Below are 23,186 nucleotides of genomic sequence, written 5' to 3'. Positions count from 1 at the left end.
TGTGGGGTATGCAGGAGGCAGCCAATCAATGATTCTCTCTCATCACTGAGAGAGGAAAAAAAAAAAAAAAAAAAAAAAAAAAAATATATATATATATATATATATATATATATATATATATATATATATATATATATATATATTAAGAATAGATAACATTTTCTGCAGGCTTAGTCTGTACCAGGGAGCATATACGGAGGATGTGCATTCAAAGGTTGTAGCTTAGGGTCAGCAAGCAATGTAGATTCTGTGTACTACTTGCTTACAGAATCACCAAACTGCACTTTTTTTTTCTTCTCAAAAATCCTCACAAAGCAAGTTTGTCTAACTTTTCTGTGTGCCCAACTCATTATTTGTCTTTGTTTAGAAGTGGCTAGTCTTTGTTGCTAATCCATGAGAAATAATGACGATTGCATTAAAAACTTTTCAGGATGGTAGAGCACCAGGTACACAATACTTGGTTACAAATGCAACAAATCAAAAATAACACGGCATTGTAGAGCTGATCCTGTTCCTTCCCCTCCCCCACTCAGCCTCCACGGCAGAGAGGTCTATTCCCGCTGCTCAGATGAAGCTGAAAAGAGCCAGACTTGCAGACGATCTCAATGAAAAAATTGCTCTCCGGCCGGGGCCGCTGGAGCTAGTGGAGAAGAACATACTCCCTGTGGATTCTGCTGTGAAAGAGGCCATTAAAGGTAGTAGAACGGCATGCTTCTCCCTGTGCCCTGAGATCTGGGGAAGCCATGCATGACCTTGACATGCTAGGCCCGGGGGTGAGGGCCATGGGATGCTGTCCTAAAATGTTCCCCATAACCAGAGGTGCTGAGAGTGGGGAACAAATTCCTATGGACACACCCTCCAAGGTCAAGTAGACATAGACGAATGCTGTTCTAGGTGAGCAGATTGAGTACTTGACATGATGTAATCTTCAAAGACATCTTCTCTACAAGGTTCCATCATGGCCATCTTTGGCCTCCTCTTGTAGAGGAAAGTGGATGGTAGGGTGGGAAGGGCACTGGACCCCAATGAGAAGGCCTGGGTTCTGAGCCCAGTTCGCCTGCTGTGTGTTGGGGTTTCCCCAAGTTACCTCACCTCTCTCAGATGAAAACAACAGTTCCTGCCCCACTCTTAGGCCCTTGGAGCAAAGTGCAGGTCACATAAGCATGTGAAAACTCTTTGACAATCCTCACATGTACAAAAAAAAATTGAAGTGCAAATACTTAAGAGACACAAATACTAATTCTATCATTAACTATATAAAATCATTTTGTAGATTTTCTTTTTGAACCCTCTTAGAGCAAATGGACCCAAACAGCCTGAACATACTTAACCCATTTATAGAGGTGTTGTGGTGAAACTTGGGAAAACTAGAAGGAAGAAAGGAACACTTACCGTGAAAAGTTAGAGAAACTTATTTTCTTCCAATTGTGTCTACAAAGAGCTCTAAAGATTAAGTGTTTAATAAGCAGTTCACATTTAAATGTTTCTATACTTTGTCAAAAGTGTGTATAAAGACATTTTATCAGATACGAAGACTATTATTAAACTTACTAGAGGCCCTGTGCACAGGATTCGTGCACTGGTGGGAGGCATGGCTGTGCGATCAGCCCACTGTGGGAGCACCACTCATCCAGGTCAGCTGAGTGGCTGTGGATCCGCCCTCTGAGCAGCTGCTCCCTGGCCCAGTATTTTCTGTGGAGCCAGAGCACTCGCCTCTCCAGGGGACCTGGTCAGGGCCGGGCCCAGGGACAATAGCACTGAGAGGTGGCAGGGTCAGCTCTGTGAGCCTGGTGGTGGTGCTGTGTGGCCTGTGGGCATCCAGAGGAGGTGGCCAGGAACAATGAGGAGGAGCCTAGGCTGAGGAGGCTATGATTGCAGTCTGGGGTTCACAGCGGGAGCAACCACTCATCCTGGTCAGCTGAGAGGTGTGGTAGCTCACTGACCACCAGGGAAAGCTCCTGCATTGAGCATCTGCCTCCAGGTGGTCAGTGTGTGTCATAGTGACTGGTCAACCAGTCATTCTGGTCATTCCACTGTTTAGTCGCTGGGCTTTTATTATATAGGATCATTAAGTATGTTATCCACATTCTAAAATCTTGCTCTCACCCAGCCATTCAAAGGCCACATGAATTTGGAACCTGTAAATATGAAAATGTTAACTCTGGGAGAGACAATATGCAAACCTGTCAGTGCCCCTACACACGTCATTGCGGTTTACCATCGTCTACACTCACTCCCATCGTGCTAATTGTACTGTGCCTTTGAATTTGGACTAGCCCACTCAGCCACACACTCTCTCCACCTTTACTCTGAAACGGACTAAGACAGAAAATGTTCTCCAACAGAGAACATTTCTTTGAACATTTCTTATCATTTCTTTGAATATTCTATTCCATGCATGTAAACTTATTATTGATTTTTATATGAGAGGCAAAAGATTTCATTTTAATTTGCACTCTTTGGTTTATGGCGAGATTTGTTTTTCTATGTGATTTTGTGTCATTGTCAATTCATGGTTACTCCTCTTTTTTTCTACCAGGCATTTTCTTCCCTACTGCTTTGTAAAAGCTATTTATGTAGTAGGGGGAAATGCTAATCCTCCATCTGTCATAGGTATTGCACATTCTTTACCTGTGTCCTTGGGGTGTGTGTGTGTGTGTGTGTGTGTGTGTGTGTGTGTTTTACTGATAGCAATTTTCAATTTCTACACAGTTAGATTTATTAATTTTTTCCTTTATTGTTTCTGAATATATTGAAAACATTTTAGCTCAAGAATGTAGTTATTGTCTTCTAACATTTGTATACTTTATTTTTATATTTCAATCCTTAGTGCATATGAAATTATTTTAAGTTCATGGCTTAAGAGAAAGATCTAACTTTGTTTTACCCAGTTTTATTGATATATTTTACAATATGTTTTAGTACCTGTCTTCACAAGTGTCTGTACATTGATCTGATCTTTCTCATTTTTCTTGGCTACTCTCACAAATATATGCTGGGTGCAATTTACAATCAGTTTGTCACATGCCAACTTCAGTCTTTTTAGAATTCTGCTTGGGACTACAGTAAATTAATAGATTAATTTATGGTGAATTCATATGTTTAAAATATATTAATTCTGAAGCAAATTCTTTAAGTAAAGTCAATTATTTCTAACATATGAGAAATCTATTGATTTTGTATATTTATTTTATAATAGAAGATTTTAGTAATAGTTTAAATAATTTACTTTTTAGATTGTCTAATACACAATCACATTTTTTTCTGCCTTGATGCACTGGTTGATACTTGAAAAGCAACATTATGGTTTTATTAATATATTATATACTTAATAAAATTATTAAAATTATGTACAGAATATTTATAATATAAATTATATGTTATAAATTTGTAAGTTATATATAAATTTATAAACTATATATAAATTTATAAATTACAAATTTTGTGTAAATTTTCTTATAAAGTATAATATTCTATAGTTAAATGTATTTTATTATATATAAAATAGTTACATCACATATAGATGCATATCATATGTAAAATTATATGTTCATATAAAGCACAGAGAACTTATATGACTATATTGTATAAAATATGTTATTATATAATTTAATAATTAATATAGTATAGTAAAAAGTATTTCTTCTGCATTGCCAATGCTTCAATAGCAGTATTACACTGTTACATATATGTTTTTATTATGTTACTGATAACATTTTACTTTGTTTCTATCATAAATGGGAATGTCTCTAGTCATCATCTGCCTCTATCTGTGATATTAGCTTTGTTATGGGTAGATATTCTAAGAGTTTCCCTCCTGTTCCACTAAGAGTCATTTGTAAGATGAACGTGGCTTTTAAAATGCTTTCAGTATGCATGCAAAGATGATCCTGTGGATTTTCTTTCTAGACCTAGTAATGTGCAATTGCTCTTTCTTAATTATCCACATTTCTGGGGGAAATCTTACATAGGTCCTTTCTTCTAGAAATTGCTAGTGTTTTATTTATGTTTTATTGCTCTTTTATTATTAGTTGGAATAATGGTAGCTCCAAACAAACCATAAAATCTCAGCAATAGAAGTGGATCTTGTTTATAAACAATCCAGAGAGAGCTTTTCTCACTGGCAGGTCTTTCAGGCCAACAGGCTCCTTCAGTCCTCCTGATCCACCAAACTTTCCCTTAAAGGGCCAGGTGATACATAAGCTAGGCTATCTAAGCTGTTTGTGGCAACTTCTCCACTCAGCTGTTGTAGCATGAAAGGCACCAGAGCAACAAGTAAGAACATGAGCAAGCCTATGTTTTAATAAAACTTTATCCATGAGAATAGAGCAGGTTTCCAGGCCATAATTTGCCAGCTGTGCCCCAGAGCTCCTCAGTCCTCTGGGAAAGAAAGAATGAAAAGGCCCACACACAGGTTTAAAAAGCCTCGACCTGGAAATGAATGCCTGGCTTCCACTCACATCTGTTTATGAAGTAGTAGGTGTAGCTGGGATTTGTTTCCTGGGTGAAGGAGATTTCCCAGCAGTCTGTCTATACCATGGATGGGAACATGCATGTTGATGAGTAGCTAGTCCTCTCTGCTACAATGTTCATAAATAATATTGGTCTCTATTGTTGTTGTTTTTCTATTTCTCAGGTTTAAATGTCAAAGCTCCACGTGCCTTACAAAACATTGTCATTACCTGTGCATATTTTCCCATGTTTGGGAAATAAATAGGATCTCAGTGATCAGTTGCTTGAAGACATTGCCTATTAAGATATCAGAAGCTCGGGGCTTGTCTTAGGAGTGGTTCTTTGGTAGCCTTTCTTCAGTTTTGCTCATAGTTCTCTTTCGCATTCAAATTTTCTCCTTAAGGCAATTTGTACAATTTAGTTTTTCTAAAAAATTTCATTATCCCCCTGAATTTCAGTCATTAGCCTAAAGGTGTATAACTTTACAATGGTATTGGTTTCCAAGTGTTCTGAGCTTCTCTAAACCATGATTAGGCTCCATTTTCATCACAAATATGTATTTCCCCTTCCCCTTTCTCTTTTTCATTACACTTGCTGAAAGTCTCTTTTCATTGATTATTATTACAAAGAAGCAGCTGCAGTTCATGCATTTGTTCATAAACTTGGTTGGCTTCTTGTCTCTCCTTGAATTCAGTTGGCATTGCTTTAAGTCAAAGATGTGGAACAGGACAATCTCTATGAGGGGAGCCGAGGGTCTCACATATTAATTGGCTTCATGTGCGGGAGAGAGAATGGAGGCAGAGGATGGTTAAAAACGATGCACATTCAGGAAGAAGTCAGGAGGGTCTGAGCAGGAGCCATGGTCAAGGTCAATGGAAATGCATAGAAGGCAACAAATATGAGGACTGTTAATAATAATAATAATAATAATAATAAATAATAATAATAATAATAAGTAGGACACAAAGCCTCCTGAATATAGAAAAGCAGGAGTCTAGTTTTCAAAGCTGGACTCTGTGACCTGGGCCACATAACCAATGAATTTTTAATCTCACCGTGTCTCAGTTTCTCCTCTCTGAAACTCTAACAATAATAATGCCTATCTCATGGGTGGATTCAATTTAAAAATGTTTGTAAAGAATTAACTATAGGTGCTGGTGACATGTTAGTGAATTCATTTCATTTCTGACGTCCAGGACTTCCCACTTCAGCTAGAAAAGAGGCATAAAGGAGAAAACGATCTTTCCTTGTGAGCACTGCTATGAAGGGAATAGACAGAAGTCACATGGAATGTGTGTGCGCCTGACCAGGGCTCCTGGGGACAGGACTTCTTAGACGGATCTGGAAGGAGCGAGCAGAAAGGAGGAGGAAGGACCGAGAGGTAGCGCTGGTCAGGGTATAAGGACATTTTAAATTGTTTCTTAGAAGCACATGAGAGATTTGAACTTCTCTCATCACTTCAGGGAACACATATAAGCACTCCTAATTACCCAGTGAGGGGGGGCACATAACTGTGATTACTAATACTGAGCAGTGAAGAGCCATTGGAGGGTTTCTAGTGGGAATCGGAGCTGAGCTTTGTGTGTGAACAGGCGGGGTTTGGCACGGAGAAGGATCATGCTGGCTGCAGGTGAAAGGGCCTTGGCAGAAGTGAAAAGGAGTGAAAGAGCTCCATTAGGAGGCTGTTTGGTTTGTTTGACGGGAGTTGGGAGCTTGAACAAGAGTCGTAGCTGCAGGTATGGAAGAGGGAGTCTGAGAGGTCACTGATTTTGCATGGTTAGATGGTCAGTAGAAGATACCAATTTGGACAAAGGAATGAGTCAAAGATGACACCCAGGCTTCTCTTTTAGGCAGTTGGGTAACTGGCAGCCATTTATCAAGATGGAGACCATGAGTGGAAGAGCAGGTGTGAAGTAGCATGAAGAATTGTTGGGTTTAAAAGGCTCAGGAGAGCTCCATAGGCAGGAATTGTGTAAGCAGTGGGAGTTATCAAACTAGGATTCAGAAGAAAATTGGTCTAGAACTATGGACTTGAGAGATTTTAGTGTATATGGTAATTTGAACAGATGGATTAGATAAGATTGCTTTTTATTCACTTATTTCTTAATATTTATGGAGCACCTTCTATTTGTCAAACACAATCCTAAGTGCTTGGGATATCTCAGAAACAAAACATATAAAGACTTCTGCCCTAACAGCTTACAGTCTAGAGGGGGAGACACAGACAATAAACAAAAACAAGAAATAGTTATATAGCATAATAAAAGATGATAAATGCTGTAAAAAAAAAAATAGAAGTATTGCAGGGTACAAAGAGTTAAGAGCCAAAATCCGTTTGGCTCAGTGGATAGAGCGTCAGCCTGAGGACTGAAACGGTCAAGGGCATGTACCTGGGTTGTGGGCACATCCCCAGTAGGAGGTGTGCAAGAGGCAACTGATCAATGATTCTCTCTTCATTGATGTTTCTAACTCTCTATCCCTCTCCTTTCCTCTCTGTAAAAAATCAATAAAAAATATAAAAAATATAAAAATTAAAAATTGAAAAGAAGAATTAAGAGTGCCCAGTAGAGGATAGTTGGGGGAATGGAGGGTGTATGAAACAAGAAAAGGGCTAAGGTGAGGTCCTCATGCAATATTTGGGGTAGAGGAAGTGATTCTCTGACAAATAAAGAGAGGAATGGCTACAGAAAGAGGTGGAGGATATAGGATGACCTAATCTAAGGGAAGTGATGGAGACTGAGCACCTGTTATCAACCAGGCGTCAGCCTAGTTAGTGGTAACTTTCAATGCATTTGTGAGCAAGTGACGTCATCAGTTGAAATGTCATAAAGAAAGGGAGTTGCTCGAAGACCAGCTGTAGCTAAGGGATGTTCCTGTCACAAGAAAATACTCAGATGACTAGAGAGAGAATTAACAAGCTTGGTGATGATGGTCCAGCACTTGGAATAGTGCTTCTCATGGTGATGATGGTCCAGCCCACCCACCTTTTTGTCACTTCTCGTGATCAGATCATCTCCCCTGAGAAAGCCGTGCCATGATTCAGGGTGGAGGTTGACTGGATATCATTCTCCTGGTGTCTGTGTCCCCACTGCCCCCATCCACGTGCCTTTCCAGATGTGTTTACATTTCCCAGCTCTCTCTGCAGCTGTGTTTCTGTGTTTCTGCCAAGCTCTGAGCGGAATGCTCGGTCACTGTCTGGCTCCCTCCCGGTTTTGTTAAAGGCCAACTATTCTCCAATCCTGAGATAAAATCATCTAGAACCTTTCCCACCAGAGAACCCATTCTTGCTCTGGGATCTTCCTTCCCACTCCCAGTTTCCAACCCCTCTTGCTGTAGCTGAATGATGGCAGCCAGTCTTTCCCGCTTTCCTCTGCTTAATGGAGCCAGCTAGCAGCCCCACTTCCAGCCTGCGGGTGTGTCTTCTGAGCCGGGTGGAATTTCACAGGTTCACGATGGAGGAAAGGTGGGCTTGCCTGATAAGAATGGCATGATGAGGAGGAATAGGAAGCTTGCTGATGTGACTTCCTCAGCAGCAGGGGCCCCATCTCAAAGCATGTACCTGACCCCCTGCTTTTCTTTCAGAGAAAACCACGAACAGCCACCCTCTCTCCGGCCAGAATACTGAATATCACAAATATGATGTTACGTAGAGGTGATTGTTTCCGAGAACAGAAACTATATGCTGGGTTTTAGCATGGTCTTGTTCAGCGTATGAGTGGTCATTGTTACTCAGGGATCCCTCAGTCCTGGGGGTGAGGGGTGGGCGGGAGGAGAGGCTTACTCCAAGCTTGTTAATTCTCTCTCTAGTCATCTGAGTATTTTCTTCACGTGACAGGAACATCCCTTAGCTACCAAGAAAGCTGTTGGTTGCCCAGAGGCCTGGTTCCTGCTTGAGTAAAACGGAAGCCCAGCTGGCTTTCCCAGCTCTTGCAAGGACAGAAGGGTCCTGGTGTTCTGCTCCAATAGACTGACGCCTCCTCCCAAAGGGCTCTCATCTTGTCCTTGAACCAAGCCAGGCTTCCCAGCTGAATGCCTGGTCAGCTTTTCAGCTACTTCAAAAAGCAAACCTGTGATTCAGAATATACAGCCTCATCATCCAAGGTTGATGAGTTTTTTTGTTTTTTGGGTTTTTTTTTTTTTATCCCTTTAACACAGGAAGCAACACACTGGTCCACAGGGCTGGTCCAGAAGTCACCCATTCACACTGTCACGTACATTTCTAAAGGACCCTACACTAGTCTTCACTCATCCGTGTCCCCAAGGCTCAGACTTCACAGTAAAACAAAATGAAAAAATCATCTTTTCTAAGTTTCCAGTTATCTGAGACTCTGGAAGTCTTGACACTCTCTTATCATTCACTTTTAAGGCAAATAGACAATAAGACAGATAGTCATTTGCTTTGGCATAAGAAGAAAAGGTTTGTTTTAGGATATCTTTCTCATGGTCAAACTCTATCATTCCATAATGAGAAATAATTTTTAAAGGGCAACTGATTTGCAGGATATTAGGATGGGGGAAGAAACACACTGAGCCCAGCCAGTGTGGCTCAATGGTTGAGCATTGACCTATGAACCAGGAGACCACAGTTCCATTCCTGGTTATCCACAGAGTCTGTCTCTTTCATCATTGATGTTTCTATACCTCTCTCCCTCTCCCTTTCTCTCTCTGAAATAAATTAAAAAAACATATTTTAAAAAGAGAAAAAAGAAAGAAAGAAACACACTGAGACATACATGAAAAAGACTCTTCTGAGGAAGATTCTGGAAAAAGTGTGGGAAGGGAGAACCAGGGGACCAGTAGCTATGGCAGGGGGGTAGGGGTGGGAGTGGCAAAAAGGACAGTTAGCTGGCACTGAGAGAAGGTGGCTGTCCTGGTGTTGGCCTTTGCTGCCCACTGAAATGACCACAGGCCTCCTTGAGAGTGGGCAGGGCAAGTCCAGGTGGGCCTTCACCGGGGGGAGGTTTCTAGACACCGAGAGGGAGGTGTGAAAGGGTGGGGTCCTGAGCATTGGAAGGAGAGACGGTGCTAACCTATCTCTATATTCCTGGTGATCTCAGTGTCTAATTAGTCCTGAGAGCTAAGTCAAATGCTTGAAAGCAAGTTAACTGTTTGTCCTAATCCTTATAGCCTTTGGTCCTTGTATATCTGGAGACCTAACGGCAAATTTGTAGCCAGGCATCTGAGGGAAGAAATCTTTATTCCTTCAATCATCCACTGACTCTATTCCCATAGCCAAGGCACCGATCCCCTCCCAGAGCGAGAGGTGGTCTGTCTTTGCTGGGCCGTGTACTGTACTCCGTCTTCTGCAGACGCGGTATCTCCAGTATGGAAATAGCTCAGGCAAGAGCCGCACTGAAACCCTATCTACCTCTGAGTCCTAGCCTCCTCCCTGGGGAAATGGACTTGGCTGGAACTCCTTTCAGGAGGAGGTTAGGAGATGGCCTGCCCGGGAATTAAAATAGCTCTGGCAGTGCCTGAGATAAGAAGCTGGGCCCATTTTCACATTCCACCGAGTGGTCTCAGCCCTCCTGTGGGCCGGCAGAAAGGTAACTTGGACTCCAATTATCTCCCTCTAATCTTGGAATTTTAAATGTTTATGTGAAGGAAAGAACAACTGACTCATTCATCTAATCACTTCCAAGAGGGGGAGGGAGAGCTAAGAGCCACCAGGCCAAGATCCCTAGGGGCCAGCGCCCAGAGCCAGCCCCAGGGCATAGCTGGGGGGTGATATCAGGGCTTCCCAAAGCAGGTCCTTGTCATCACGGCCCCCAGCGTGTCCAGGGACAATAGCCAGTGCACAGCCCTCTGGAGCCGGGCAGCGGAGGCCCAGGGTAGCAACAGGACGCTGATAGACCTGGTTGTTCCTGAGGCAGCCAGATAAGCCGACCTCGGTCCCGCTCCACAGGAATCTGGCCTGTGACACCCCTTCCTGCGACACCCTGCTCCGGGGAAGGCTCTGCCTTCCCAGCGTGACTGTGCCACTGGGACACACCGCTCTCTCTGGAGCTGTGCTGACCCTTGCAAAGCTGGCCGCAGGGACACTGCCTCCTGGGTGGTCTCTTGTTTGGATGATAGTAAAATTGAGATGAGAGAGAGACGCCTAACAAAAACAACACCAACAACAACAGCTGCAAACCACTGAGCACTTGCGGGACGATGCAAATAATGCACAACATGTCATTTTCACCCTCAAACCCTGAAAGATAGCTGTCGTTATCATTCCCATTTTATAGATGGGGAAGCAGAGACTCCGCCGGGTCAAATAACTGCCAACCGTCACTTTGCCACTGCAGTGGTGGAACGGAGAAGCAAACGGAGTCTGTTTGACTGCAGAGCCCCACTGCCTACTGACCACACCGAGCCCCTCATGCACTGTCTCGGGGGGCAGTCAGCCCTGTGTTCATGACCCCTCCGCTGTGGAGGTTTTCTCCATCCACAGAGCCTGAGCTGAGGGTGTAGTGGGGGGAGGGGGGATTTCTGTGCCCTTTCTCTCATGGTCTGCCCTGGCATCACAACTTCATCTACTTGAGGGGGGGCGGGGAGGGGGGTGATGAGCAGGGGCCAATGCAGATCTTTTGACCTGGACAGCCTCTGAGTGGTCCTCACGTGTCTGGAGGCATATTCTGAGCGGGCACATGCTGCTCTTTAGATACCAGACAGGAGCCATGTTTGGGGCCTTGCCTTCACCCTGATTTTTCATTGGGGTGTACCTGCCTGTAGTTGCTGTGAATTCACCTGTAAGCAGAGGGACCTTTTCAGTGATCATGGTCACTTGGTGAAGCAGACATGTAGAAGCCATTCCTCTCCAGGGACTGGTCACCAGATAAACCTCTCCCCCAGCTGGGAGCATGTCTTCCTCTCCCTTCCCACCTGGATTCTGCTAATCACTGCCTGTCACTTCCCTTCCATGCTCCCCATTATTGCCGCCGCCCCCCCTGTTGTGGCCTGTCCACAGCTGACAGTCACTCCAGGAGACCCGACTGCTCCCTCCCTCCTTCCTCTGCCCACCACGTTCCCCAGTCTGGTCCCTGACATTGTCCACTGTGTCCATGGCAATGCAAGAATAACCTCCTCAGCGTGCCTCTTCCCTCTACCTACCGTGTCTGAGTGTGCTCCTCTTTCTCCCCATTTCTCCTGAGGTGGGAAGGCTGGAAAAGAAGAGAGTAACTGAGGAATTGGGGAAACGGGACAGTTACTGACTCCTTTATTCCAGGTGCTTGACTTGTAGACTTTTCCATGTCATTCTAGTGCCTCAGCCTTAGGTCACCGAATGTACATATTAGAATGCAAAGGGCATGCTGATTGACTGGTAGCAACCAGCCCTCTGGCCCTTTCGGAGACAAGACCCAATGGAACCCTCATGAGCACCTTCCCAGATACTGGAGGCTTTTCGCTCTCACAATCAAGAAGTCACATTGGCCCCTCAAATAGCAAAAGCTCAAGTAAAACATGTGGTGGAATGTGGGGATGTCCTCAGAACAGCTGTGCAGAGAGAGGAGAAATGTGGGCTGGGCCCACAGTCAGCAGGTCTCTAAACACTGGGATGGCCTGGCCCTAGCCAGGCCCTCCAAAGAGAGATGAGAAAATGCGCCCCTGCTCTGACTTACTGCCCGCCACACGGCCTCATGAAAGCTGATTGTTTTGCCATGGCTGCGCTATCTAGGGAATGACTGATACAAACTCCTCCTCTTACCATCTGCTATCCCTCCATTTGGAAAGCAAGGTTGATGGAAGCTAAAAAGGGAAACCGTTCTTTCCTCCTCTTTTCTCAAAACATTCCTACCCTTGGGGGACACTACTTGGACAACTTTACAATGTGGCTAAATTCCATCTCATCTCTACACATTGGCAATGTGATACGGTAGATGTGGGTGAGCTGACAGGGGCGGAGGTGGGCGGAGTCTGTCATCTGAAGTACCAAACAGCACACAGAAGATCCGTATTCCTGCAGGCTGAGGGAGTGGGATGGAGAGAAGGTAAAGCTCTCAGAAGGGGCCCTGGTGGGCACAGCCTCAGGAGGCTTCTCTAAGGGTGGGGATGGTGTTGGCTGGGGGGGAGGAAGGGAGGAGGGAGGAGAAGGAAAGGGAGGGGGGAAGGAGAGGTGCCAGGTAGATCCCAGTGAAATTCTGTGGTTTCTGGGGTGGGAAGGCTTAACACCCACCCGCCCTCCGCCTCCCAGGCCCACCTGGCCTCAACCATACATGTAACTTTTATAATGGGGACAAAGTCTCTAATTCCACGTGTGTTAGAAGGTATTTGCAATTCCCAAGAAAACATGGTTTCTAAAGTGAAGACATGTATAGAAGCTGATTCCCGAGGCAGCTGGCAGGGCCTTCCTGGGAAGCTCTCAGGCTGAGGGCCCCTTGAGAAAAGAGTGGAGACATTTTCTCACACCCCACCAAAGTGACAAACACAGCCTCCTGTGGGGAGTGTGGGGTTCGCTGTGAGAGGCCAGGACGGGAAGGCTGGGAGCCACTTCCGGGCTCTGAGAAGAGAGAGGGGGCGTTTGAGACCAGAGTTCTACAGGGGGGCAGTGGCCCCTGAGCACCAAGAATGCCCCTGGGAGAACTCTGCTACAAACACGAGAAAATGAAAGCGCGTATTTATTTCAGGTGACACCTGCAGGTGTTTTCTATTACTCTCTGTGCTTGTCCATTATTTCAAATGTTTTGTAGTTTTAAAAAAGTGCACTTTTGAAAATAAAAGGTGAAGAATCAAAGTTCCCGTGAATACAATGGGATACTGTGCAGCTGATACAAAATGTGATTTTTAATGAGGAAGACCTCGATGCTCACAGGGAAGGGTCTTCAGGACACGTGTAGAGGGCAGGGGGGGGGAGACAAGTTTCTGAGCAGATGGTTCTCCCAGGCAGGTCTGGGTGACATGCATTTTACATGTGTGCCTACACGTCCTGCTGTGCATATAGAATTAAATCTAGACATGGAGATGAGTTCTTTGTAGGAAGAAGGATTGGTGTGGCCATTTCCTGCGGTGTGAATGTTAGGGATGAATAGAGGTTCCTTCTATAACCAAATAGAAAAGCAATAATGACTCCCCTGAAGGCTCCCCGGAGCAGCAGTATGGGCCCCACGCCGTGCCAGGCAGGGCGGCGGGCCGCCCCACGGACAGGCCAGCGGCTGGGCTGCCACCTGCCCTGTCCCAGTCTGGCCTCTTTCCTGACTTGACCCTGGGACATCTGAGTGAGGGGCCGTGACAGATGCCAGCAGTGGTGGCGATGACAGGCCCCCAGCCGCATTTGTTCCATTACTTCCAGCTCCCCGCTGCCTTTCCCCGTCTGCAGTGAGAGCGCCTCTCCCTTATCTGCGCAGAGCAGGAGTCAAAAGTTCTCGGCAGCGCGATTGCAGAAGGCCGGCCTGGCAACTTCCTGATAAACTGAATTCCTTCGGGAGAGCTGGCCTGGGTCCGGGTCAGATGAGCAAGGTGGCCCCGGCACATTTGGGACGATGCCGTTGGATAGTAAGCCAGATGAAACTGAGCGATTAGGAAGCATAAGGGACATGTAAGGATGTCGCTGTAGTGCCGCTGGTTTGATAAACCCTCTTCCCAAGCGAATGCGCCTGTGCCCGTAGAGGTGTGTGGGCAGCAGAGGAGGCATCTCTGCCTATGTGAGCCCGTAAGATTTTCCCAAATAGACCCAGAGGTAGGAGGAGTCAAAAGAAAATCCAAATCATAAACAAGTAAGGATCACCCCAACATTTCTGAGACACGTTGATGCTTCTGTAAACAGACATGCACTGGTGGGATGGGACACCCCGGGACGTGGGCTGCTTCTGACATTTGGACTTGAACCTCAGTAGCTGTCCTAGCTCGGCCTGTGAGGAAGCTTGCTAAACATTGGTGCTGTGTTGTGTGTTACATGTGAAGAGGATGCAGATGGCCCACTGTTGTCTCGGTCATGTCTCTCATTGTGAGACAGGGAGGTGGCCTTCTCTCCCAGCTCGCTCCAATGGCCTCCTGCCGGGGCGAGGCGGGGGAGGGAGGGCAAGGGGGGGAGAAAGAGGGAGCTGGGGGAGGCCTTTTCTTTTCTTCAGCACCCCCCAATTCCATTTCAAAAGATCAGGGGTTCCCACAGAAAATGTTCAGAGATGGACAAACCTGAAAATAAGGTTTAACCAATAACGCAAGTCATTCTTCCCTGCCCAACGTCCGGCCTTTATAAACACAAGTTCCCATTTGAGTCAATAGATGGAAATGAAACTACTTAGAAAGGACCTTCACCATTACCCTGAGCTGCACACAGTCCTAAAGGGGCGGCGCTGTCCTAATGGGTGGCACTGAGCAGGTGCAGCAAGCCCTGTGAGGTGCTTGGGCCTCTGACCGGTGTTGGATTTCCCGGCCCCAGGGAACCAGGTGAGCTTCTCCAAACCAGCAGATGCCTTCGCCTTCGACGAGGACAGCAGCAGCGATGGGCTTTCTCCAGATCACACACGAAGCGAAGACCCCCAGGGCCCAGCGAGGTCCCCCCCAGACACCAAAGCCTCAGAGACCTCTTTGGCAGGTCCTCCAGGGACAATCCAGGTAACAAACACTTCTCAGCCTGTCATCTCTTCACGGTCCGGAAATGACACTGCCAGGCTGGGGTCCCACTCTGAGGTTCACATACACGTCTGCATGGCATGTCACCCCCCAGGTCCAGGACTCTGTGTGGTGGCGAAACCTCCAGAACACCTGGAGGAGAACCCGAGGTCTGTACCTGGGACATACTTTTTAAGCATCTACTCTGGCAAGTAGACACCTTCCATCCCTGGTTTTACAAAGTGAAAGTGAGGTTCTCTCCCATGGATGATCCCCCACAGTCACCTGGACAGAATGTGCCAGAACAGGACTGCTTTCAACGTCGCCCTTTCCGTGCACTGAGCAGCCACGAGGGGGCGCTGTGCTTACAAAACAGAGCGGCATGTGGGTTCTACCTGAGCAGGTTTCTACCTGCAGAACCCCTGCAAGGCCACTTCCAGCCCCAAACCAAGCACAGCAATCTCCTCTGGACAAATCCACAAACCCTTAGTGAAGCATGTAAAGCATGTATATTGCAAATATTGCTCAAAGCACGTTTGTAAAGAATAATGATGATTATTAACAACAGCCGCTGCATTCCATTAAGCACTCATTACGCCAGGGTACTCCAGCCACTTCCTGAGCATAGCCTGTTAGGGAGCACCGCCCCCCAGGCAGGAGCACTGACACTGATCCTACAGGGAAGGAGCTGAGGGTCTGAGGCTGAGCAGTGTGTGGTCTCCAGGACACTGCAACCCCCAGCCCCTCAGCTGCCACCCCTAGAAGCCACCAGGCTTAGTGCCATTTTCCTCAGCCTGCCCAGCACACCTACATGTACACATGCACACAAATACACATAAACACACATACGTACCCACAGAAACACTCACACCAAGGGCACATAAGCATACAGACAACCACAAACACATACACACATGTATCGATACATTAAATATACATACACAGAACACATCCACACAGATACATATACAAGTATATACACTCATATACCTATGTGTACACAAAATATACACAGAGACACATACAGCTGTATATAGAACACACACACATATGCACACATACACACAGAGATAAATATACACACATATACATACATGCATGCCTACTTTTCCTCCATCGGCTGACACCCTGTCGTCTTGTTCATGTCCTACTCCTCCCACAGTTGCTACACCTGCTCCTCTCTCTCTCTATTTCAATCCCATTATCAAGTCCAACTGATGGACTTTGTCACAGGCAGGAGGAACCCACACCCTGACCAGAGATCCCAGTTTGCCAAGACTAGGCTGGTTCTATACCTCTCTTGTGGAATAATTCTTAATAATGACCCTTTTCTCTCCTCAAAATGTCCTCAATTGGCTGACAGTATATACATATTCTTCTCCTGGAGGAAGTAGTCTTATATGTACTTGGACATAAAGCTGGGTTAAAATATCAGAGCTAGTCTTGACTGGGTGGCTCAGTTAGTTGGAGCATTGTTCTGTACACCAAATAGTAGTGGGTTTGATTCCTGGTCAAGACGCATACCTAGGTTGGGTACAGGAGGCAACTGATTGATGTTTCTCTTACATACATGTTTCTCTCTATCTCTCCCTTCCTCTCTCTCTAAAATCATTAAAAACAAATCCTCAGTGAGAATTGAAAAAACACAGCAGAGCTATGTGTGTGTTTATGTGGGGGGAAGGAGGGAGCTCTACTTTAATACTTCTATGTCACCGTTTTGACCTTACATCCTAGTAATGCTACAATTTGGATTTCAGGATCTGACTTCGGGCTCAGAAAATGACAGGAATGACTCGGTCTCCCAGCCCAGCAACCAGTCAGACCCAGGGAAGCAGGGGCTCGGCCCACTCAGCTCCGCCAACCCCGGGCACGCTGCAGTGAAGGTACGATGGGCCCCTCTACAAGCCCCGCCTGACTTCCGGCTCACAGGGCAGCACTGAGCAGAGCTTTCTGAGCGAGGCTGCGAAGATGAGAGCCACGCAGACCCTGTTACAGGTTTAGTCCACTAGGAACACGCATGACAGTGTGAGCAGTGGGTACGTGGACCAAGATCCTGCTTTCCACGCAGCACAGCGTGGGACTTGATTTCCCTGCAGGGGAAGCCCATGCCTTTGCATTTCTTTGGGCTCAGCGCCCACTAGTTTGTTCCTGACTTAAAAGCCATAGACACAGCTGGCCGTAACACACACAGAATTGTAAGTGCCATCAAACCAGCAGAGGGGAGTTGAACTTCATGCAAGGGAAGCAGACCAGAAGGCCTTGGACAAGTCAGACCTCCCTGGGTCCATCCAGGCTCCATATAAAGTGCAGATAAAGGGGATGTTCTTTAAGGTAAACAGACCAAGAACAATACAGCATTTAGCATATCGCTGGTTCGTTTCTCAGCATTGTAGCTCATCGTTCTGGAGTGGGATCCCCTGGCTTAGGTGCCTGGGAGGCATCTAGCCTTCCTCCCAGTGTATGCCATGCAACTCCTAGTTGCTTTGGGAGCATGTCTCTCACCTCTCAGACTGCCACTTAAAGAAAATTGAGAGGAACTATTTTGTTAGTGGTTGTAGACTGAGTCAGAGTCAGTGTTAAAGTAACAGTCCAGGGTCCCCGCCACTGCTCACACAGAAGTGGCCAGCAGGCATTTCGGCCGCCCAGTAAGCGCCCCCACCCAACTGCAGTGGCTTAAAGCTCGCTTCCAGTTCACTCAGCTAGGCAGCTTTGAAATCAGGTGACTGCTGCTGAGTTTGTTCACTGCAGGTGGAAGGAGGCGATGATTCACATTATTTTCAATGTTGTGCACAAAGAAATTGTATAAGAATTTCCACCAACGGGTCTTACATTTCATAGTTCAGATTAGTGAAGCTTCAGGCCCCTGCACTCTGCGAATGTTGCCCTAGGAGGACGGGTCCATTTTCATAAAGAGCAGGACTGAGCGGTGGTTTACGTTTACGTAAGAGCCCACATTCCTGCTGATTGGCCAATGCCTGTGACTGCTCGCTGTTGAATATTCATCATCTTTAAATTAAGAGGATTCTAGAGGACTCTCAAAGGAGGCAACCAGGCTGGGAACCCCTCTAGAGGCCCTGCTGACGGTGAGAGGTTCCCGTGAGGCCAATGTGAATGCACAGCAGTGCTCGGATGTGGAAAGTCTCCTAGGAGAGGAAGGCATTCTCCACGCAGTGGAGGGGGGCGGGGGTGGGGGGCGGGGGGGAGGCGCCCATCCTATGGTCCCTGCCCTCGAGGCGCCTGTTGGGTATAACAGCGCTGCTAACTTAGTGCTTTCAGCAAGTACGGAAAATGTGCCTCTACTAGCCATTTCTTCAAAGATAAGGAAATTGCCAATAATCACATTAAAAGGTGTTGCATGTCATCAGAAAAAAGAAAACCCAAAAATGCAAACAAAATACGCAGCACACCCACCGGAATGCTATAGTAAAAAATGGGGGAAAGGCGAGTGCTGGTGAGGATGTGGAGACAGGCGTTCTCAAATGTTGCCAGAGGAAGAGTGTAATGTAAAATGGTTTCCATCCACTATGGAAAACAGCAGTGGCCCCTCAATAAGTTCAGGGCTGAATTACTGTATGACCCAGTAATTCCGCTGCTAGGTATTTGCCCAAGAGAACTGAAAGCAAATGTTCAAACCAAACCTTGGAAACAAATATGCATAGCACCCTACCCACAGGCCCATCAACTGAAGAACGGATATGCATGTGGCATATCCACACAATGGGATATTATTCAGCCATAAGGAGAAATGAGTGCTGCTACACAGTATACCAGGAATGAACCTTGAAAGTGCTATGCTGAGTGAAAAGTCCAGCACAAAAGACTTGATTCCATTTCTCTGAAACACCCTGAATAGCCAAGCCATATAGACAGAAAGCAGAGGTGGCTCCTGGGGGGCAGCAGGAAGGAGGGAAGGTTGGGAGTGACTGCTCAGTGGTATGAGTGGCTTTCTTTTGGGGGCGATGGAAATGTTCCAGAGCTAGATAGTGACGACACACACAGCATTGTGAATGTATTAAGTGCTACTACATTGTGTACTTTCAAATGATGACTATGGTGATTTTGTGTTACTTGTATCTTATCACAATATTAGAGGCCCGCTGCACAAAGAGATTCGTGCAATAGGCCTTCCTTCCAGCATCGGTTTTCTTCTGGTGCCTGGGACCCAGGCCTTTGCTCTGGCCGGAGTCTGCCTTCTTTGTCTTTGCTGCAGACTCTAGCCAGAGTCTGCTGTCTTTTCTGCTGACTCAGGTTGGAGTCTGCCATCCTTGTCTTCGCTGTTTTGCTGCAGACTTGGCCAAAGTCTGCCATCTTCGTCTTTGCTGTGGGGCCAGAGTGCCACACCTATAGATCCCCTTGCCCCCCCCCTCTCATAGCAGGCATCCTACCCTCCCTGGCCACTTCAAGCCTGGAGTAGCTGAGTGGCTGCCATCTTTCTTCTTCTAATCTACATATTCTCTCCTGATTGGCTGGTGGGCATAGTGGAGGTACAGTCAATTTACATGTTTGTATATTATTAGGTAACATAAGCAGAGGTTCCCCCTCCCAGGCAGCCATAGCTCCACCTCAGGACCAACAGCCTCCGAAGCAGAGTGAGGGCTGGATTTCAGTCCCCTCCCCTCAGCAGGGGTGTGGCTATGCCATGTGAGACTCTCAGACAGGAGACATGGCTGTGAGTTAGGAAAAGCTTCCCTGGTGAGTTGAGCTTTGAGCTGGACTCAGAGGATGAGCTGGAGTCATACAACAAGTGGAGGAGGGAGTTCCCAAACAGCAGAAAATTACAAGGGAAGGAGGGGTGAACTGCTGGAGAGGGTAGGGCTAGGCAGTTTGGCGCCAGCCTGTTTGGGCTGACAAGTTTGACTTAATCTCGCAGGCAGGGGCTGCTGTGTTGTGCGACAGCCCCACTGTGTGTGTGCAGGCTGAGTGAGGAAGTGTCAGGCACGGAGCACACTGTTCCCTATCACATTACACTCACCTTCATGCCTGGGTCTTAAGCCCCTGGGCATTAGATGCACTGCTGCCTTAGGTTGTCCTCTCACCTGGTAGGAAACAGCAACACAAATCCACAGGTTGAATAGCTTCTGGTCTCAGAAAAAGTGTGAAACGGCACCAGTCCCTGAATTCAGAGCTCCACCTGCGCAATAGTCATTGCCCTCACTGTGCAGAGAAAATGACTTGGTTTTAGAACCTTCTGCATGGCTCATTCCCTGTGCTAACTAAGTAAGGCAGCATGGAGAGAAAATCTTTAGGAAGACTTGGGGCTGAAGCTCCCAGGATAAGGCAAGTCCCCGCTGAGGTGGGAACAGATGCAGCCAAGCAGCGCAGAGCTGACTGCGGGCCGGAGAAGTCCTCCCAGTGAGAGACTGACTCCTTAACTGGAATGCTAAGTGATTAAGGAGCAGGGAAAGACACGTGCTCATCATTCATTAGTCTCCCAGAAGCCTCCTTGAGAAAACACAGAGGCTTCGGTGGTGGGATGCACTGGTTAGGAAGGCAAGTGGGCAGCTCCCCTGGGTAGGTCACCTTCAGATATGTGTTCTGTGGTTAAAATGGGGCCACTGCCCTTCAGAACGGGCCTGCCAGCTATGCAGGAGCCCCCTCTTCTGGCCACTTCTGGTACCACATGTTCCCTCCACCTTTTCCCCAAATTCTCAAGAATCTTCCTACATGATATCCATGTTCTTCATTTCAACCTTCTGGAAAAAGTCAAGGTTTGAACTTTATATTTTTCAACTGATCACAGTATTTGCTTCCTAAAGTAGGGAGGCCTTTGATTTTAGATTATAGATCTAATCACACTCTCCTCTGAGACCTGTTGTTATTTCAATACTGTCTTCCATCACCCTTACGTTGGTTACTGAGATAGGAAGTAGAGATTATTTTCCCCAACTCGCAGGTGAGGTAACTAAGATGTAGTAAGGTGCTTGTACCACCTTCAGAAATTTCTCTTCACTCCCTAGCCCATACACTAAACTTCTTTCCATGTGTCCAAACCACGCTCTACAAAGGGTAAATCCCCAGGGCGTGGCTAACCCTCCTCATAGTAAGTACAGTATTTCAATGGTACCACTTCCTGATTTTATATCAGGATTAGGGATGGTGGTGGGAGGAAGAGTCTATATTACTTTGCAGCGTGAAGCAGCAAAACTTCACATTTTCAAAGTCAAGGTTAATTTCATCTAAATGTATGGCATTACTACGTCAATTGGCTAAGTGCTTAAGCAGCAGTGATTCCATGTATACACATGGGAGTACTTTCCTACGAATCAACCCCAAAATCAGAATGTGTTCGACGGCAGTTGGTTTGAGGTGAGGAAAGTGTCCTCACTCTACTCTGGGAGGAAAAAGCTCCAGGAGCCACTTGTAAGGTCCAAGACTCCCAGCTGAGGGGTGTGCTTCCGGTTCATTAGACATCGCAGTGTCCCAGGGTCTCCTTGCACTCCATGCTTTGCTGTATGTCTGTCCGAGATTCGAGAACATCTATCGGACAGGACACCGTCGCACGTTCCCATGACACCAGTTCTCTCCATCACCTAAAGCCATGTCTTGCAGGCCAAGTCCTTGAGCGACAGTAAGAACCGCCACAAGAAGCCCAAGGACCCCAAGCCAAAGGTGAAGAAGCTCAAGTACCACCAGTACATCCCCCCGGACCAGAAGGCGGAGAAGTCGCCGCCGCCCATGGACTCGGCCTACGCGCGGCTGCTGCAGCAGCAGCAGCTGTTCCTGCAGCTGCAGATCCTCAGCCAGCAGCAGCAGCAGCGCTTCGGCTACACCAGCGTCCACCCCGCTCAGCTCAAGTGAGTCCCAGAGCCTGGGCTGCACACAGGGTGGTGGCTCCTCTCTTCCTGGGCATCGGGCCAGCCCCTGCGGCCAAGTCCCATGCTGTCATGTTTGGAAACTGGGCACACCTTTTCAGGAACATAGGCCAGGAGGGAGCAAGGAAATCAGTGCCCCTGATAAGAGGCCTCCCCGGGAAAAGGGAGGAGTGACCACGTTGAGGCCCCAAGTGGAACAGAGAGGTTCCAGCCATCTCCCTGTTCAGCCTTGGGTGACACCAGCCATTATGCTGCGTACAGCCAAGCTCCGCAGGCTTGCCTCTGCTCCACAGAGCTGCACCTGCTAAATGAGGCATGGATATGCCCACCCATATGCCAAAGAATCCACCAAACTCTTCTTCAGCACCACTCCCTCCAGTCTCCCCCAGACTCAGCCTGAGTGTGACTTGCCACTTGCCAGCTAGCCTGCTGTGGTTTTCCTCCCCGTGCCTGGTCCTTATAGACAATTAACTTGTGATTTCATCTTCTATAATAAAGAGTTAATATGCTTATTAGACCGGATGGTGGAACGACCTTTCGGAATGACCCCTGGGTGGGGGTGGGGCTGCAGGGCCATGGACTGCAAGTTAGCCAGGGCTGTGAAGGCCTACCCTTGCATGAATTTCATGCATCAGGCCTCTAGTCTAAATATAAGTTACCCCCTAAGGGTTCTGGTCACCCAATTCCAATATGTAGGGGATGTTTTCCCCACATCACCAAGCGATTCCCCAACACCAGCAGAGTATCCAACAATTTAACCTCATTCTGACACTAGCTACCCGGAAATAGTGTCAGATTCCACAGGTAAGGGCTCAGTCCCTAAGATTGGTACTCTCACCTTCTGAAGATGCCAGAGGTTGTCCAGAAGTTGTTACATGGGCTTCTGGTCAACCAATTACAGATTGGGTTCCCACAACTTACTCCTTTGGTTTGATTAATGTGCTAGAGCGGCTCATGGAATGCAGAGAAACATTTTATTTACTGGGTCACTGGTTTATTATGAAAGAATACAACTGAGGAACAGCCAGATGGAAGAGATGCACAGGGCAGGGTGTGGGGAGGGGCACAGGGCATCCAAGCCCTGGCCAGGGAGGCTACTCTGCCAGCACCTCCATGTGGTCACCAACGCAGAAACTTTCTGGCCCCCAATCTTTTGGGTTTTTATGGAAGCTTCATGGCAAAGCCAGGACTGGTTGCATCATTGGCCATTGGTGAATTCAATCTCCAATCCCTCACCCTGCCTGGAGGCCAGGGAAGGTGGTGGAACCAAAAGTTTCTACCCTCTAATGATTAGAGTCTAATTACAGGATGGATTCTCCTGGCAGCCAGCATCGCTCCTTAGATAGTCCAAAAGCCACCTCATTAACATAACAAGATACGCCTTTG

The 23,186-nt window shown here is 47.0% G+C and overlaps 1 protein-coding gene across 3 annotated transcripts in view; it reads left to right on the top strand.

Moving 5' to 3' along the window:
• The window catches only part of MYOCD (myocardin), a 90,873-nt gene that overhangs the window by 47,903 nt on the left and 19,784 nt on the right, over positions 1–23,186 (top strand). For all 3 annotated transcript variants that reach the window (XM_036452303.2, XM_036452302.2, XM_036452306.2), the window contains 4 exons: positions 534–695; positions 14,816–14,991; positions 16,746–16,871; positions 21,538–21,782. In XM_036452303.2, the coding sequence (XP_036308196.1) occupies positions 534–695; positions 14,816–14,991; positions 16,746–16,871; positions 21,538–21,782 (709 nt within the window). The remainder of the gene's footprint in view (positions 1–533; positions 696–14,815; positions 14,992–16,745; positions 16,872–21,537; positions 21,783–23,186) is intronic.

Source organism: Pipistrellus kuhlii, unplaced genomic scaffold (assembly GCF_014108245.1).
Source record: "Pipistrellus kuhlii isolate mPipKuh1 unplaced genomic scaffold, mPipKuh1.p scaffold_m20_p_23, whole genome shotgun sequence".
Lineage (NCBI taxonomy): Eukaryota > Metazoa > Chordata > Mammalia > Chiroptera > Vespertilionidae > Pipistrellus > Pipistrellus kuhlii.
Note: the sequence above shows the minus strand (reverse complement) of the source record. Positions and strands in the feature narration are given on the sequence as shown.